Raw genomic sequence first — 13839 nt, 5'->3', positions numbered from 1 at the left:
ATGTTTCTCACTTTTCTTTCAACCTCCCCAATGATAGGTAATTGCAATGGTTTAACAGTAGGCTATAACCTTAAACACTTTAATTTTACAGTTTAGTTAAATGGATCATTCCCCCAAAACTGATATCGTTATTTACTTGCCCTCATGTCATTCCCATAAGACATTCATTCATCTTCGAAAAACAAATGGTTTTCCTCCATTGAAAGTTCATTACAACAAAACCCTTACGCTTCAAAACAACCATCGATAAAAGTAATCTATATGAATGAGAGAGATTCACATAAAGATTAATGAAATAAACACTGAACAAAGTGCACCTATTGAGCACCTCAAATATGGCAAACAGAAGGTCAATCGTACTTGAGATGTAACCAGTGAAGCCTGTTCTTGAACATTAAGGTTGTTTGAGCTTCCATTTACCATACTTGATGAGCTCACTGATCAATGTTTATATGTGAATATAAGACTTAATTGAATCAAATCTAAAATGTGTAGTGAACTTTTACCCTTGGGCCAGTTCTGTGAGTTTAAGCACTTTGAACTCGTTCAAAAATAAAAAACAAGAAAACTCTTCCAATCAAAAATAAGAAAACCCACCATCATTCATTCCAAATCCCAAACATTAAAAAAGATAATCAAATACAGATTATGTGGTTCTAATTTGTCTGCCTTTTCAAACAACTTCCCATTGTCCAATGAGCTCATAATGTGATCATGCCTAGAGCTGGGTGATATATCGAATATAAGCGATAGTATCGGAATAATTTTGACGACGATGTAAAATTTTAATATATCGGGAATATCGAATATTTCAAATTCAAGCATACTTTCCCAAAAGAACGCGCCGAATGTCCAAAAAAGTAACCTGTAACTGCTCTACGCCCCTCTAGTACGAGAGCTTAATGATAGCGGTTGCCAGATAACAAGAGTTTAAATCTCCGAATCAGAGCTCCACTGTTACAAGGATACATTTTCTGCTCTGTGTTTGCTTATTTTAAGCAATCTGGTAACCATGCGCACGTGCTCACTCCTCATTGCGGAAGAGCCGCCGACGATAATCTGAAAACACGAACAAGCTGTAATTGAGCGATCTAATGAAAGCGTCGTTCAGCCGGTCTGTGTTCTGTTGTGTGATCTCAACTGTATTGTTTGCATTTGTGATCGCAAAATAAATGCACTTTCACCGCTGATGTTTAAATAGAGAAACATAGGCTATGGCCAATTGGAATTACTATTGGGGAATTTCACAGATATGTTTACCAGTTTCCATAATATAGACAGAGAGAATGCAAAAGTCTTTGGTATTCGTTTATATATATTTATATGTAAGAAATAGCTATGTGCTTCAGCAACTAGCTCCCCATCTAAGAGGGTTTTTAATGTCAGTAGGAACATAGTTTCATGCCACAGAGCTTCTCTTAAAACCACAGACAGTTGACAGACTTGTGTTCTTTGCTTAAAAAACTTGTTAAAAAAATTAAAATAAAATACTTATCCCAGTTGCATAGTATAAATTGTAAATTGCATCCACTAAAAAGTTGACAGAATGCACTTTCTGTACTTAATTTGCACTGCTTCAGTTACATATAGACCGACATGTATTCATTTAATAAAAAGCAGTAAGTGATCTCTTGGTCTAGATTTTTTTAACTGCTTAAATAAGCTGTTAATCTAAATTATTTTTTTATTTTATTTTTTATGGGCAAAAGAAAATCATGTTTTTTTTTCATTATTTAAATGCAATTGCAAATATATCGAGATATATATCGAATATCGTAAAAATTTTGACAATATCGAGTTATCATTTTTTTTTATATATATCGGCCAGCCCTAATCATGCCTTAATCCTGGCTCTTCCAATAACAAAACAAAAGTCCTCTTCTGGTTAAACGTTCTTATTTCTAATTAAACATAATAATTCAAATAAACAAATAGCAAAATATGCAAATATATGCCAGACTGTTCTATTAAAGTCATTGTTTGCCTTCAGTAGACTTCTATTAAACATCTAAATTCATCAGGATAATTTTTTTAAATGTCTTTTTTTTTTTTTTTTTTTGAAGGGCTGCGTGGACTTACTTTGGAAGAACAGAAAGCTCATTTTACGTTCCACTAAAAATACCTTCATTTGTGTTTAGTTGATATGGGTCTGGAACAACACGAAGTGAACAAATCATGAGAATTACATTTTTTGAGCAAACGCTCTCTTTAAGATGCAGCTGAAACATGCTTTAGTAAACAACCTTCAACATCAGCGGCAAATCGATGTCTTCCATCTCTTTCTCTCACAAAGATGATGACTGTTTCCACGTTTAAAGCCAAAAAGCGGCAAACTATCATCAGTGCTCTTCCCGAGCTCTTAAAACACTTCTGACACACACAAACAGCCAAACACAAAAGCTCGTACATTCACATAATGAATAACCTCAGTGCCTGGAGCGAAAGACCACTCAAAACCATCAAATGGCAAACACATCCTGAACACCTTTTAAAGACTCCCAAACAAGCGCTCTAATGGCTCAGCTCCAGCCAAGACATCCTCGAGGCTTGTTTTTGGGGAGGATGCCCTTGACAGACTGAAGCTCAGGTTTAAGATGCTGGAGTGGTGCCAAAGTGCCACTTATCGCCATAGCAACACACAGCAACAATAATTATCTTTGCTGCTGCTTTCTTCAGAATGACATCACCCTCACTTTTTAATTGAGCTAAATGGACATCGTGTTTAGAAGTCAGACTGTACCCGGTTCAGTACAGTTGTCACTTGCTTTAAGGAAAACAAGCAGAAAATGTATCTTTACAGTAAAGCACATACATGTAACATGACTGTCTGAGGAGCAGATGTCTGGATGCTTTTGTTTAAGCATTTATACTGGATTAATTGTAGAAAAATGAGTCATTAAAAAATAGAAATACCTGACAATTGGCCCTTAAATGTGTTACCAACATGCAAATGGTACGAATTACTCTAGTTATTCTAGATAAATACATTTTCAGAGAAAACCATTCTCTGTGGCAAATAGCTTAAACTGCATTCAACCTGGAACATAATGGATAAAGAAGACTATCCTGTATGACTAAATGATTTCTAATTCTTTTAAAAACTGCTCCAGCTCATGTCCTTAAGTTCCCGACAGCACGGGCTCATGAAGTATATATTCACACTTTCTGCTCAGACTCTTGTCTTGTTTCTGTCCTGAAACACACGGCTCTCTTAAGACTGCTTCTAGAAGGCAAGCCACATTTCAGTCTGCTCGGTCAATAGATGCTTTTATCAGCTAGAACACAATCTGCTTTGAATGCTTTCAATTAGGAGAAGCAGAGAGAGAGGGCAAAAGGCTTTCGCACAAATCAAATCTGGAAAGTCGTAGGCCTCTGCAATGACTCAGTATCTGCTCAGGTCCTAAAATATCAGACAACTAGCATCCGATGAATTTAAAAAGCGTGTAAATTGAAATCAATAGCTGAGAGGCAAACTTCAGCTTATGTCTTGATGGAGACTAACAGAGACACAACTCCTGTCAGGTGACGAGAATGTCAGCGCTCAAGTATCTCTCTATTTCAACACAAAAGGATCTTCAGAGCCATTCTTATTAGTAATAGTGAGGTCATTCTTTCCTGTCTCAGGTTAGAGGAAGGTTTAAGGCTTTAATCTGTCTTTTATTTAACACTCGGAGGATCCAAGACTCAAACGATCAGAATAAATCACACAGACGTCGCCATTATTGAACAGAGCTCAGCCGGCAAAGTAACCGCAATCACTGCAAAAACGCTTTCCAACTTTTTTTAAGGTCATTACTTTTTTTTTTTTTCTGTGTGCCTGGACTAAAAACCTTACAGTGATGTGACTAATGCAGCATGATAGTGCTTATATAAGAGCTCCATGAGAAATTAGGAACCACGCGCTTATAAATTTCAGTCTGTTCTTCACATTAAACTATTATATTGCTTCAGAGGACTTATGGACTACTTTATGATACTTTTATAGTGCTGTTCTGTCCTTTCTGGTCACTGAATGGAAAAGAGCGGTACAGACATCTGACTAAATTTCTTTTATGTTCCACTGAAAGTTTTTAATGATATTTGGGCAAATGAGGACAACTGAAATTTGTGTTTGATTTATCCTATTAAAGTTTGATAAAAAGAGTGTCTGGTATCACATGAATCATTTGTCCTTGTAACGGTCACAAGCTTTACACATTTCAGCTTTTATCAGTAAAACTGAGAATAACACACACTCTCCCGCTCGCAGGACTTTCCAAAAAACGGTGATTGATAGTTTTAATTATAGCAGCAATAAAGGAGGCTCTTCTATTGGATAATTAGATGTGTGATTAATAAACACTATTACTGAGACATAAGGCCGAGAGAAATTTAGAGCCACTGTCCTCAAGTACACTTTATGGCCAATAATCAAACGAATGCTGTGGAGAAATCACACGGTTATGCTAATACACACCCGCCAAACACAGACACACTATATATACAGTACATACTGCTTTTGATGTATTTTGGATTTTAAAAAAAAATGCAGGCTTCAAGAGCAGAAGATAATTATTAATTAACAAAATATAAATAAAAATCTGTATAAAATCTTACAGTCCAAAATCTTCTGACTGGTAGTGTAGAATGTATATCTTTTAGTTGAAATATAAATAAACATACAAATAAACAAACAAACATAACATAAAATACTCAAATAAAATTAAATAAATTACAATTAAATAAGAGCTGAAAAATGAAAATGAAAGTCTTCAAGAATGTTTCCTTTTCTATTAAGCTCTTTATAGTTTCATGCCTTTGATGTCAAATTAAACTGTAAAAGTGTCAACCCTGTTACTTTTTAAAGGCATAATTACATCCCAGCATATCATGCTTATTGATATGTTAAATAAGATATTTTAATTTAGCTGGAGATGGCACAATGCAGTTACCACTTAAATATTAAAAGTCAAACAAAAATGTACTTTAAAAATCACCTTCTCAAAATGGACTCATTTCATCTAATGGTCTCATTACACTCAATTAATCTTGGAATAAAGGTCATCCTGTGTCTCTTTAACTGGCTCAGTGTCTTTATCAGTGAAAGTTTTCAGACAGACAATGCGTTCGGCTCTTCTATGTCTCTCAGACCTCACACAAATTATTCATTTCCACTTCCATCTCGTGTTCTTGGGCGCTTTATCCTGGTCGCCCGGGTGGCACGGCACACTAATCAGCCGTGACGTGTTCAAAAGTCCTGCCGTTTTGTACCCACGCGGCTAAAGCTCTTACCAGGGCAGCCGGCTCAAAGACAATCTATTATAAGAGCCCAAAAAATAGATGAGGTGGAGAGAGACAGAGGGAGAGAAAGTCAAAATGGGGGGCAATCTTTCTCTTCGCTCCAGAGAATCATTAGTCAAACTGTCTGAGAAAGAGAGAGCGAGCATAACCAAACTGCCACAGCCTCGTTACGGTTTCAACCTTCCTGCCACCTTCCCATAATTCCCTGCGGTGTTTTGTCTGGTATCCCTGCATCATACAGCAGAAACACATAAAACACATACAAAATGCTCTTCTGGATCTGTGTATGTAAACTTTTAAAGACTTATATGTGACCCAGGGTCAGTCAAACATTAATTTCAGTCAAACAGATTAAAATGTGTTCGGGTAAAGGTGAGAAACGTGTAAACGCTCTGATTGTGCAGCTCAGGACTGCTATTATCTTGATTACTGTCATTATCACACAGGTGGTTAATGACACATTTGGTCATTTGTAAGGTGAGTGACACACTGTACACATACACTATATGACACATGATTACAATATAAAGACCCAATATAATCATTTAGCTGAGGAGCATAAACACCTCCTGCCCAAATAACTCAGCTCTCCGTGCCCACCTCCGTCTGTCAGTGGATCAACAGCTTCCTCACAGACAGGCAGCAGCTAGTGAGGCTGGGAAAATACACATCCAGCACCCGTACAATCAGCACTGGAGCACCCCAGGGCTGTGTTCTCTCCCCACTGCTCTTCTCCCTGTACACCAACGATTGCACATCTAAGGACCCCTCTGTCAAGCTCCTGAAGTTTGCAGACGACACCACACTCATCGGCCTCATTCAGGACGGTGACGAGTCTGCTTACAGACAGGAGGTAAAAGAGCTGGCTGTCTGGTGCAGTCTCAACAACCTGGAGCTTAACACCCTCAAAACAGTGGAGATGATCATGTAAGAAACCCCCCGCTCTCCCCCCATTCACCATCATGAACAGCACAGTCAACCAGGTTCCTGGGAACCACTATCTTTTAGGACCTGAAGTAGGACATTCACATTGACTCCATCGTGAAAAAGGCCGATCAGAGGTTGTACTTCGCCAGCTGAGGAAGTTAAACCTGCCACAGGAGCTACTGAAACAGTTCTACTCCACCATCATTGAATCCATCCTCTGCACTTCAGTAACTGTCTGGTTCAGCTCAGCTTCTAAATCTGACCTCAGAAGACTACAGAGGGTAGTCCGGACTGCTGAGAGAATCATCGGTACAACCCTCCCTTCTGTTCAAGAACTGTACTTATCCAGAGTGAGCAAAAGGGCTGGCAAAATCACTCTGGACTAGGGCTGTCAAAAAAACTTTCGAATATTCGTCGAAAATCCACATTCGAATGCAAAAAAGTTGCATTCAAATTTTAGGTATCTGTCAAATAGGCTGCTTTAAGGCCCGCCCCGGGTATACTTCACATTCCGAGTTTTGTTTCGTTACACACACACACACACACACACACTCTTCCGCAAGCACTGCTTTGACAGCCGTGCACCCCGTCAGCGTGCAGGCACTTTTTGAGACCGCGTGGACTGTTGCGTGGCTGTCCGCAAGCCCTCTTGATGACGAAATTACATAATGCGGATGGTGCGCGGATGCGAATGGTCAAATTATACTTTGGCCATTATCAGTGGCACACGAGATGCAATGAGAATATAAGTGTCATTGCATTATAATGTTTTTGTTAACCTATACATTTGAAGCAACTAGATGCAGTGCTACTGCTATGTTCATTCAAAATATTGCGGAAAAATATAATGTGAAAAGAAAGATCTTGTTTACGTCAAAACTAAAACCAAACCATTCACACAGAACACATATTTCACTAATTTTCTAGAGAGGGACATCTTCTGTCACCGTTGCACTCGCATCTCGCACAACAGAGCAGCATGTTAAGAAAGCCATGTAAAATTAGGGTGGGTTAAATTTTTTTCAAAAACATATCTAGAGACTTTATGTTGGGTTTCTCCCCATCCCACTGCCTCTCATGTTTAAATGAAAAATGTACCCTGTGTGACTGGCCCTTTATATTAAAATATGCGTGCACACATGATGCTGTTTTGTTTATAGTTCTTTAAGCTACTTAATTATAAATGGTTTATAAATATTATTTTAAAATTTATGCACTTTTTCACAGTCATATTTTCCTATGCTTTAAATAAACCTGCGTTAGTAATATTTTGCCCAATGCGCCCTCTTGTGGCCTCAGGAGAGAAGCCAAAAGCTTTTCTTCACCCTAACTGAAATTATGCATTTTAAATTCGAATATAATTTGAATTTGTATCATATTTATTTGCAGTTTTTTTTTTTTTTTGACAGCCCTACTCTGGAGCCCTCACATCCAGCACACTCCCTCTTTGAACCGTTGCCATCTGGTCGACGCAACAGAGCACTGAGCACCAGAACGACCAGACACAGGAACAGTTTCTTCCCTCAGGCAATCCATCTTATGAACAGCTGATAATAACTGTGGAACACAACGCTATTTACATTTATATACACATACACTTATTTATCTAACACACATACTTAGCGTACACTTAAATTTTTTGCACATAATATACCTGTACATACATAACTGCTCATTGTTATATACCTGCCATACATTGTCAATTTGTATATTGTCATTCCTTACCTACCTATTTCTATTTTTTTTGTATTTTTTATTCCTTATTGTGTTTTTTGTTCTGTCGCTGTCATTCTGTTGCACTGTGGAGCTTCTGTCACGAAAACAAATTCCTCTTACGTGTAAACATACCTGGCAATAAAGCTCATTCTGATTCTACAAGATTTCCTGAAGGAGAATCTGACAAGAGGCTGATGATAGGATGGAGAGGAGAGACAAATAAGACAAAATGAGACAGCGGATGAGACCAGAGAAGACAAAAGACAAGACAACAGTTGTTGAGGTGAGGAGAAGAGACAGGACTATAAAAAGAGGAAAGGAGACAAGATGGCCATGAGATGACATGAGACAAGACAAGACAAGAAAGAAAGAAAGAAGAGGCAAGTGAGAGACGAGACGAGAAGAGACGAGACATGATGATACAGGGTTTACAGAGACAAGATGAGACGAGAAAAACTAACGAGAGATGCAAGAAAAAAAGACTATTGTGGAGAGCATTCAAAAGAAGATGATTAAGAGAAAAAAGAAGACAGAAGACAAATGAGAACTGAACGATATAAGAGAGAGGAAAGACAAGACCAGTCAAACAGAGTAAAGAAGAGAAGACAAGATGGGAAAACAAAGAGACACAAAGTAGGACAAAAATTAGATGGGAAGAAATGAGAATGAGAAGAGAAAGGCACAATTTGAGATGAGAGAGAAGAAGAGACACTGAGAAGAGAAAGCTCTAAGAGGAAAAAAGGGTAACAAAATGAAGTGAGATGAGACGAGTGAACAGACATGTGAAAAAAAAAAAAAGAGTAATGAGACCACATTAAATGTAAGAGGAGACAAGCTAAGAAGAGACCAAAGATGAGAGAATGAAGAACATTAAGAGAAAAAGATAGGAGAAAAAGAGACATGAGACGAGACAAGAAAAAGACAAAGTCAAGAAGAGACAGATGAGACGAGACAAGATGAGAATTAAATGTACAAATCAAATTAAATGTACAAAAAACACAAAAACAGTTAATCTGTAATATATTTTTAGAACTTTTGTTATGACTGTAGGAGAGCACCACTGATATAATACTGACATCTCTAGGAAATAGTATTTTTCCTAATATTTAACCATTGACTATAGCCATTTAAAATTCAGCCTTTCCCTGTTTCCGTCAGCAAGTTGGAAATATACAGAAACTGAATGATGCTATCAAACTCTATTTTCTAAATTAAATATAGATTAATTCTTAAAGCTACACAATTTATTGATATCCTCTTTTTTTCTATGATTAACAGACTTCACAGCAGCTGGGCTATTAGGTTATTTGGCTGCTATTAATGACGCAGATCTGACATCGTTAGGAGACAACTTGAGAAAAGAAAGATGCGAGGATGAGAGAGGAGAGGAGACAATGGGAAACTAAAGATTTGAGAAAAAGATGAGACGGGATCTGATGAGAAGAAAGAGATTAGAAGAGCGTCTCTCACCGTGCAGTGGTTCTGCTGCTGCAGCACTGTGGGCACGTCTCCTCCGATGGGCATCTGTTTGTTCAGCTCCTCGTCCTTCACACTGATCCAGCGGCTCAGATCCTCCAGGCCTGACAGAAGCCGGCTCCAGCGCTCAGCACTGGCCTCCAGATGAGTCCTGCACACACATACACATCTCAATACTGAAGATGAGGTTCTCCCACAAACACAGGAGAACCTTCCAACAGAATGAGAACAACAGGTGAAGCTTTTTTATATACATATATGTTTGTGTGTGTACACATTTGCTATTAAAATAGATGTGGTAGAACTCAAAAATGTGTTTAGAAGCATGTACACAAATAAAATAAAAGTACCCTGTGGATCATTAAAAAAAAAAAAAAAAAAAAAAAAAATCAGTATTATAATATTTAATCAAAGTCTTATAATAAAGAAATCCTGCACATTTCACAGTAGAGACACAGTGCTGTTGTGCATTCTTTAAAACTCACTGTTTTAGAGCATTCATGTTGAATAAGCTGTAAAGCACAGACATTTCAAAATAAAAGTCCCAGTGTATTTATAATTATACAGACATATGCATAACTGTAATGAACAGATTATGCCAATATAGTTTATACAGTTTATAGCAGGCCTATAAATAATTGCAGTATTATGAAATACAGCTTGAAACAAAAATATTACGTGTATATTTTGTATATTAGTGTGCTTATTTTTTCAACTTAAAAACTCAAGCACTCATGGGCAAAAAGAAGTGTCAAGCCCTGGTGTGTGTGTGTGTGTGTGTGTGTATTAATGGATGCATCAGCAAGACTTGTAATTACACGTGTTCACTAATTAATCCCTAATTAGATTAGAACACAATTACACCATTTTCCTCTCTCTCACACACAGACACAGTCTCCTGTTTGTCCATTTTGGTTGGTTCTCACACACACACACACACACACACACACACACTCACACAGCTGCTCAAATTGACGGTAGAAGTGAAACACAGCTCCATCTGCCCTTACTAAGTGACATGTTTGATGGTTTTCAAGTGACCTCAACATTAAAGTGTTACTTGAGGTGTGTGTGTGTGTGTGTGTGTGTGACTGACCGTATATTGGCTGATTTGGCCTTCAGGTCGTTCCAGCGCTGGTTCATATCATCCAGTCTCTGTTGGAGGAAAACTGCTTCCTCTGAGCTCCCCAGAGCCTTCACCATCTTCATCTTATTCCCATCCACACTCCTGAAGACATCATTATGAGCCTCGATCTCCGCCTGGATGTCCTACACACACACACACACAGAGAGAGAGAGACAGAAGAGACTGCTTTAATTGCACTGTTACCACCTTCATTATGTGGATTCGTTAAAGGAAAAGATAAACAAATCAACAAAGACAGGCAGAGACGTTTCCACACCGCTGAGAGGAAAACACACAATTAAAGCTGTCAGTCTGATACTGAACCCCACACACACACACACACACACACACACACACAGCATACTGAACTGAAGATTAATCACACCCACGAAGACACTGAGCACATAATCTAGTCATTCACACCATCCAACAGAATTACTAGTTATGAACTAATACTTTATTTTGTTTACTTTTGTTTGCTTTAAGATAATTTATTATCTTAAGTCTAATAAGTCTATTTTTTGTCTAATTTTGGTTTATTTAGTTTCAGTAGAACTCAGAAGTCAGTTTTCATTCCTTATATAACACAGCATCACAATTTAACAGTTATCAATCATAAACCTATGACAAAAGCACAATTTATCAGCACTTACTGTACATGATGTTTAAAACCAAACTAACATCAAACTGTCTTTAAAATGTACTCATCACTACAGACCACTGCAGGATATCCTGTCTAATGTTACTCTGGATATTTATCAGACATCAACATCGATTGGATCAGCAGTTACTGTGACAGTTTTTTTTTCTAACAGAATAAACTGCTATATATATATATATATTTTTTTTTTTTTTTTTAATTGTGAAAATAAAGCTTGCTGGAATTACTGCGACATGTAGAGGACAGTAGGAGGAGGTTTGGGTCTTTTCCAGTTAATTTGCAAAGTGAACTCTGCTACGTGACAAACTTTCTCTTTTTCTGTCACTCTTTTACACAATATCCACCAGAACAGCATTGAACACACACGACAGTGCTAACTGTAGGCTGCTGGAACACACATCACAGAGATTAGATAGTGTTATGATAGAATTGAATGTGAAAGACACAAGAACTGACTTCTTACACTCTAAGACACTTTCTTGGACTAACAGATCTTTTGGATATCGTATATCTGCATTACTACATACAGAATGTTCTGAAACAACAAAACAAAAATCTAAACAAAACAGACTGTCTGAAACAAAGCTGCCATCGGAGAAAAAAAAAAAAAAAAACTCTAAAACAAAAAACTAAACTTGAGAGAGAAAAAAAAAAACTCAATGTCTTTAACAAAACTTCATGGACCTCACAAACTTAGGAAAACGCAGTGAATACATCTTCATCAAAAGATGCTGTCTGGTTTGAGGTAAAGAAGACTATTTTTCCCAGATGAACAGCAACAACCGATGGCCAGAATAAACACAGTCAGTCAGCCAATCAGATCGGAGCTTGCCATTCTGGATGGTTATTGTCATTTTGACTGCTATTTGCATCAAGCGAGCATCTGTATAATTCACATGACACATGAACACACAGATCCAGCAGACTGAAGCCTCAGCGCACTAGAAATCTCATTTCTGCTCTTCATCTCGTATAGTTCTTAATGAAATATTTAACTGTGATCAATTCAAGCACGAGCCCCACACACACACACACTAAAACTCCCTCATCTGGCAGCCTGACCTATTAAACGAGGCAATAAAAAAGCTTTTCTCGTTAATAAAGTTAAATAATTGCTTCTAGATCATAAAGACTCCCCAGAGCTGTCGTTCAGCGTGCTCTAATTTAACCAAACTTACCCACAAACCCAAGGGAGAGACACAGGTTAAAGGAAAAAAACATGACATTTTCATGTTTGACCTTTCCTTGTTTGTTGGTGGAAGCATCCTCAATGACTAACACACACACACACACACACACACACACAGGTGGGAGATGCTCTGAAACCTCTCTTTCCTGAACGAGATATTGCACAGTTAGTGACTAACAGTACACGTCCTGCTGTAGCGTCCCCCTCCAGCGTCCGGAGCTTAAGTGTCTGGATCGAGGACAAAATTGGGACAGTTCACAGAACAGCCTTAATGGGACTATCTTAACAGGTCAGGAAATGGTATATTGTTTCATTAAAAAATTATTTTGTGATAAACCGATCATTGTGTCAATCAAAGCAATTGATACCAGATGAAACTGTCCAGCGCGTTTAGTGAACTGTCCCAATCACAAACATGTTATTTTGTTTCTCATGCTTTAGTTTTGGTGGTTTAAGGAGAAGGTAGAAGATTTCATGGGTCTCCACACTGTGTTCTGGAGGGAAGAGACGAAAACTTTCAGCATCCTAGATAAACCTCCCAAGTGGAGATTCCCAAGCAAATTCTTTAGAGTAGATGTTCGATTTAAAGCTTTTGAGTATTTTACATCTGTGATGATCAAACGATCATATTTTAAAATTTAGTTTATATAAATACAATGTATGTACATCGTGTCATCCCTAATGATCTACAGATGTAGTCTCCAACCCCCTGATCCGTTCCTCCACAATCAAATCTGGAAATACCTCCTCAAACTTCTGCAGCAACTCCTGCAAGCTGAAGTTCAGACCAATCATCATGATCTCCGTCTTCCTCTACCACGCTACATTCCACAATGCCACCGGCCGAGAGAAATCTGGCAACGGATCAGTCTCCTCTGGGCGTCCACACACACACATAACGCAGCTTATCATATGCAGGACCATCTGTGGAGAGCACACACACACGTCTGGCGGCGTGGAGCGGAGCCTGTGCCGAAGCTCTGGCGCTGTGTGCTGAGAGACGCATGCTCCAGTGTTAGATGGGTCTTGCCCAGTGTTTAGGATCTTCTGCAGGAGGCAGATTGAAGATGGTGTTAGGGATTCAACCAAATATCCAAATGTTGGTTCAGTGATCTGAAGATGATTTTCCCGCTTTACTTGTTCTCACTACGAGCACACATGGCTCTTTCGCTCTAGTCCAGACACACACAGAAAGCGTATTGTTCCTCCAGGTTCCTGTGACCCTCAGGCAAACGTTTGTGCTCAATTACTCGTGTCAAAGAGGCTCTGTGTGGACGGGCAAGCCAGGAGAGCAGCACGGCTGTCCGATTCGCTCTCTCTCGTGGAAAACACGCACTCAGAGTCAGAGAGCCAAGAAGAGCAATGGAGGTCTGATCTTGAGGAGAACATCTCCAAATCTAGACATGTGGAAAGGCCAGAAGCAAGTCCGATTTTTTTCACAAGTCCAGCTTGATCTTCACATCA

At 38.5% G+C, this 13839-nt stretch overlaps 1 protein-coding gene across 8 annotated transcripts in view; it reads right to left on the bottom strand.

The window, feature by feature from the left end:
* Window positions 1-13839, bottom strand: part of utrn (utrophin) — a 193575-nt gene that overhangs the window by 63649 nt on the left and 116087 nt on the right. For all 8 annotated transcript variants that reach the window (XM_052594682.1, XM_052594686.1, XM_052594679.1 and 5 more), the window contains 2 exons: window positions 10496-10668; window positions 9394-9550 (listed from right to left, as the gene is read on the bottom strand). In XM_052594682.1, coding sequence (XP_052450642.1) covers window positions 9394-9550; window positions 10496-10668 — 330 coding nt within the window. The remainder of the gene's footprint in view (window positions 1-9393; window positions 9551-10495; window positions 10669-13839) is intronic.

The sequence above is a fragment of the Carassius gibelio genome, chromosome B23 (assembly GCF_023724105.1).
Source record: "Carassius gibelio isolate Cgi1373 ecotype wild population from Czech Republic chromosome B23, carGib1.2-hapl.c, whole genome shotgun sequence".
Classification (NCBI taxonomy): domain Eukaryota; kingdom Metazoa; phylum Chordata; class Actinopteri; order Cypriniformes; family Cyprinidae; genus Carassius; species Carassius gibelio.
The sequence above is the reverse complement of the archived record's forward strand: the minus strand, read 5'-3'. Positions and strand labels throughout refer to the sequence as shown.